At 46.0% G+C, this 4,864-nt stretch overlaps 1 protein-coding gene across 1 annotated transcript; it reads left to right on the top strand.

The window, feature by feature from the left end:
* Positions 1-539: 539 nt before the first annotated feature.
* GPR12 (G protein-coupled receptor 12) lies at positions 540-3,846 on the top strand. The gene has a single exon (XM_035542617.1). It carries the CDS (start codon positions 1,323-1,325, stop codon positions 2,325-2,327), a length of 1,005 nt encoding a protein of 334 aa, XP_035398510.1. The 5' UTR covers positions 540-1,322; the 3' UTR covers positions 2,328-3,846.
* Positions 3,847-4,864: the final 1,018 nt, after the last annotated feature.

The following is a 4,864-nucleotide window of genomic DNA, read 5'->3' on the forward strand; positions in this document are numbered from 1 at the left end:
CCTCAGGGGAATTGCAATTTCCAGCTCAACAAAAACCCTTAACAGTGCTGACCTGTACTATTAAATATGTGACAGCCGCATGTCCCTAATGTCCTAGGAGGGTGACAGCCGGCTTCCCTGACCTCCCGTTGGCTCTCTGAGGGGTGCTACCTGCTCCAGCCCAGATGCTTTGCACAGTCCCTATATATTTTATACAATATTTTCATTTTCATACTGTTACAACACACAGGACCACAAAACTTCAGGGAGGTGGAGGTGTCACTGTCCCTGGGGGTGTTCAAGGAAAGGTTGGACGTGGTGCTTGGGGACATGGTTTAGTGGGTGACATTGCTGGTAGGAGGATGCTTGGACCAGATGATCTTGGAGGGCTTTCCCAACCCTACCGATTCTGTAATTACACGAACGGGCGGACGCCGCTGAGGGGGCGGTGGGGGCGCGGCGCCCCCTCAGCACCGCCCGCCCCCCTCCCATCCCCACACAGGCGCGCGCGCACGCCGCGGGAAGCACCTGCGCAGGCGCGCGCGCACGAGGCGAGCTCCCCCCTCCCCTCCGAAAACCGTTGCGCGCTCGCGCAAGGCTTTGGGGGCGGTTGGGGGGGGGGGCGCGCGCGCGCGCGCGCACCTGCGCCCTCCCTCGGCCCCCTGCGCCTGAGCCGTGTGAGCGCGGCCGGGCGCCGCTGGCGACCCTCGTCTTCTCCTCCTCCTCCTCCTCCTCCTCCGGGAAAACGCAGGTGACCGGCGCCGGGCTGTGTGGGGAGGGGGGGCCGTGGTGGTGTCAGAGCCGTGCCCCTTCGGTACCTGCGCGGAGTTTTTTGTGAGTTTTCTGAGGATAAATACCAACACCGCCCCCCCCCCCTTTCATCCCCGGGCGAGGTTCTCCTCACAGGGGGTCGGTGAAGGAGCCTCCCCACCCCCGGGGTCGGGCATGCTGAATAACGGGTTTACACCCTCTGGCTGCAGCGTTTGGGGTTTGATTGTGTGTTTTTTTTTTTCCTTAAATCTGTGTGTTGTTTTTTTTAAAACCCTTTTATGGGCTCTCAGCGCGCTGTCCTGTGCCTGTTTCCCTCTGCAGGTGAAGGGAATTACCCTGAGGATCCCTCAGGGTGTCGGTCCCTTGGCAGATAATCTCGGGCGGTTTTCAGTGTTTTCTCCCTCTTTTCTCATTTATTTTTAATTGTCACATTTATGTAACAAGTGCCTGCCCGCACATTAGGTTGGTGTCGCCGTCTCTTGGGCGTTGCATGCTCTCGGGGTGCTGTCTCCAGTGCTGTGTGTCTGAACATTAAAAAAAATGTCTTTCCGTTGAAGAAGACAGGGGTTAAAATGAATGAAGATCTGAAGGTTAATTTGAGCTGGCTGCCTCAGGACCATGTAGAAGCCAGCTCTACCGAGAATGCCTCAGCTGCAGGCTCCTCCCTGGTTCCTGTCGTAGACCCAGAGCCAGAGCTCTTGGTAAACCCCTGGGACATTGTCTTGTGCACTTCAGGGACCCTCATCTCCTGCGAAAATGCCATTGTGGTCCTTATCATTTTCCATAACCCCAGTCTCCGCGCCCCCATGTTCCTCCTGATAGGCAGCCTGGCGCTCGCAGATCTCTTAGCGGGAATTGGACTGATCATCAATTTCGTTTTTGCATACCTGCTGCAATCAGAAGCTACAAAACTGGTTACGATTGGACTGATTGTTGCCTCTTTCTCAGCATCTGTCGGCAGCTTGCTGGCTATTACTGTTGATCGTTACCTCTCCCTGTATTACGCTTTGACTTACAATTCAGAGAGGACTGTCACTTTTACCTATGTCATGCTTATATTGCTCTGGGGAGCATCTATCTGTATTGGACTGCTGCCTGTAATGGGCTGGAACTGCCTCAGAGATGAATCCACCTGCAGTGTTATCAGACCGCTCACTAAAAATAACGCAGCTGTCCTTTCGGTCTCTTTCTTGCTTATGTTTGCCCTCATGCTGCAGCTCTACATTCAGATCTGTAAAATCGTGATGCGCCATGCCCATCAGATTGCCTTGCAACACCATTTCCTGGCCACTTCCCACTATGTGACCACCCGAAAAGGAGTGTCTACTTTGGCCATTATTTTGGGGACTTTTGCTGCTTGCTGGATGCCTTTTACACTCTATTCTCTAATAGCAGATTACACCTATCCTTCTATATACACCTATGCCACCCTCCTGCCAGCTACCTACAATTCCATCATCAATCCTGTAATATATGCTTTTAGAAACCAGGAGATCCAGAAAGCACTTTGGCTCATCTGTTGTGGCTGTATTCCTTCCAACCTGTCCCAGAGAGCAAGATCGCCCAGTGATGTCTGACTGGCAGCTAGGAGCACGCTGCTTAACGCGTTACTTTCCAGACATTCTTGCGACACTGTCTTTGGTTTAGATGCATTCATTAAAGGGTGTGTGATGGGTTCGTATAAAAACCACAGAATGTGCTGACCTCTTTGTAAACAGCAAACCCCAGAGACCAAAATGAATCAAGCGGTTTAAGAGAGATTTCCAAAATCAAAATAATCAGTGTTCTTACAGATTTATAATGTTGCTCAGGGTCTTTTGTTATGAATATATAACCCAGACTTTGCCACGTTTGCCATAATTTTACATTAAGTTTGCTAATTAAAAATAGATCAAAACAGCATACCTCATCTGAAATTGTTTATGTGATTGAGTTCAGCCATACTGCATGTTACAGTCCGTTGTCAGGGTATTTTTTTCCCCTCATTTTTTCTTACTAAAGCAGGAGGAAAAAAAAAAAAAAAGAAAACACGTGTCCTGTTACCACAAACCCAAATGTATATCATCAGAATACTCTTCAAAATAATGGCCAATTGTACTGGTTTATATGGTATGTATTATAATAATCTCAGTGCAGCAGATTTGCTCTAAGTGAGGAAGTACTTGTATGGCTTTTATTTTATATCTCAGCATGAATTAGCTTGATCGTTATTTTTAAAGAGTTACCTGGCCTCTACTGAGTTCTGGCTGGATGTTGAAACAGAAGATATGCTTTGTCTTCCAATTCAAAAGCCAGGTGTCTGTTTCCACTTAGATATGGGGCATCAGAGCTCATTATATTATTAATTTTAAAAGAATTCAGTGGGGAGTTTCAAAACTGATGAAACAATATGGCCTCTTTCGGCTGTGCATTTGTAATAGAGGCAACACTTCCAAGTTTCTCGGACAAGTTTGCCTTTTAATAAGGAAACATCAAATAAAATAACCTACAAATTACTTGCAACATGTATTTAGTTCATTTCTGCATGAAATGGTTCCCCCTAAGTTTGTTATCAAGTCAAAACTATTTGCACTTACTACACTTGGTTTTGCTCTTCTGCTATAATTTAAAATACAGAAGTTTATAAATTCTCAGAGCATATCTGGTCCGTAATTGTATGCAACCAGAACTGCAACATGAAACGACGTTTTCTCCTTCTCTGGCAGTTTCATCCATTACAGACTGTGATTCTGCGCACTGTGTGCATGTCAGTTCACTTCGTTATAGGACGATAGTTCTGGTCTAAAAAGCTTCCTCTCATGGTTAAATTTAGAACTGCTTCTAGCCTTTTACTGAAGCCACATTAGAATGCAATAGGAATAAAATGTTGTTTTCTAATTCGAAGACGTGATTGTCAGAGAGGAAACCTTCCTGGGCAATTTCTTCATGAAATTTAAGGCGTACGCTACTGTCAGTGCATGGGAGCCCATGGCACCACTTCCACTGGCGTTCCACATGGGAGCTCGCTGTGGCCATGCCCTGGCATCAGTAGGAGGTTACACTCCCTTGAATGTCGAAGTCGGTATACTGTGTTGTTGCTTCAGTATCTTCCGTTACAGTTTTAAAAAAAAAAAAATCTCAAGTGTAAAAATAGCAATATTTACAGTTCAATGAAAAAAAAAATATGCCTGTATAGTATAGATTGTAGAGACAACTGTGTTGCTGGTCTGGATTTTTCCAAATGGAATCTGTCCTTTTCACATGGATGTTTGGGTGACTGTAGCTTTTTGTGGCAAAGTTTCTGTGATGTTAGGATCATATGCTATACACAAAGCTGAATCTCAAATGTGAATGAATTGTCTGTAAACGAGGCTCTGTAGAGGTTTTATGAGCAATAACTAATTTAAGTTGCAATGCTGGGTTCAAAGTCCATTATCTACTTGATTCAACCTTCATGATATTTGGCTCTTACTTTGTAATCTGATTAGTTCAATAATTGCATGGCATGGTCTAGTAGAGCTGTGAGCGTGCAGCTCCCTTGGCTTCGCTGCAATTTACAGATGCTCAGCACAGTTAGACTGTGGCCCCTACTCCGCGTAGGATATTGGTGTTCTTTATCTACTTCCGAATGCTAATGAAACTCTAGTCGTTGCCAAGTCCCTATTTTGTTACGGATTTTTGTATAAGAAATAATCACTTCATAAATATCCATGCTCTGTATGCGTGCAGTTTTGCAAGTATGCAAAGTACTGGGAATAAATGGCAGCAAAAGTCATGAACTGAATAATGTAGAGTGGCAATTTTTAAAATAACAAATGAGGTGTGTTGAAGTACAAAGTCTAGCCCCCTCTTTTTGTTTTTTCTTATTCTTTTTGCAATTGTTCACCTGTATCAAATTGCTGAGCAGTGATATGAGGATGAGCAGCTACAACTGTGACCATAATTCAGTCCTGAGGGCAACCGCTCTGCTGCTTACGCAGACCTGTTCTCATCTCGGATCACCTCACAGGCACTAGTGTTCTTCTCTCTTCTACCTGGGTGGTAGGCAAGGCAGAAAAAGCACGGAGGGAATAACGTCATCCCCTCTTCCGTGCTGGTTCACCCAATGTCCTTGTCACCTTCCTCATTCCACAGG

The sequence above is a fragment of the Cygnus atratus genome, chromosome 1 (assembly GCF_013377495.2).
Source record: "Cygnus atratus isolate AKBS03 ecotype Queensland, Australia chromosome 1, CAtr_DNAZoo_HiC_assembly, whole genome shotgun sequence".
Classification (NCBI taxonomy): Eukaryota; Metazoa; Chordata; class Aves; order Anseriformes; family Anatidae; genus Cygnus; species Cygnus atratus.

Coding starts and splice junctions, on each gene's coding strand:
- GPR12 (XM_035542617.1), top strand. CDS start 1,323: ATGAATGAAGATCTGAAGGTTAATTTGAGCTGGCTGCCTCAGGACCAT.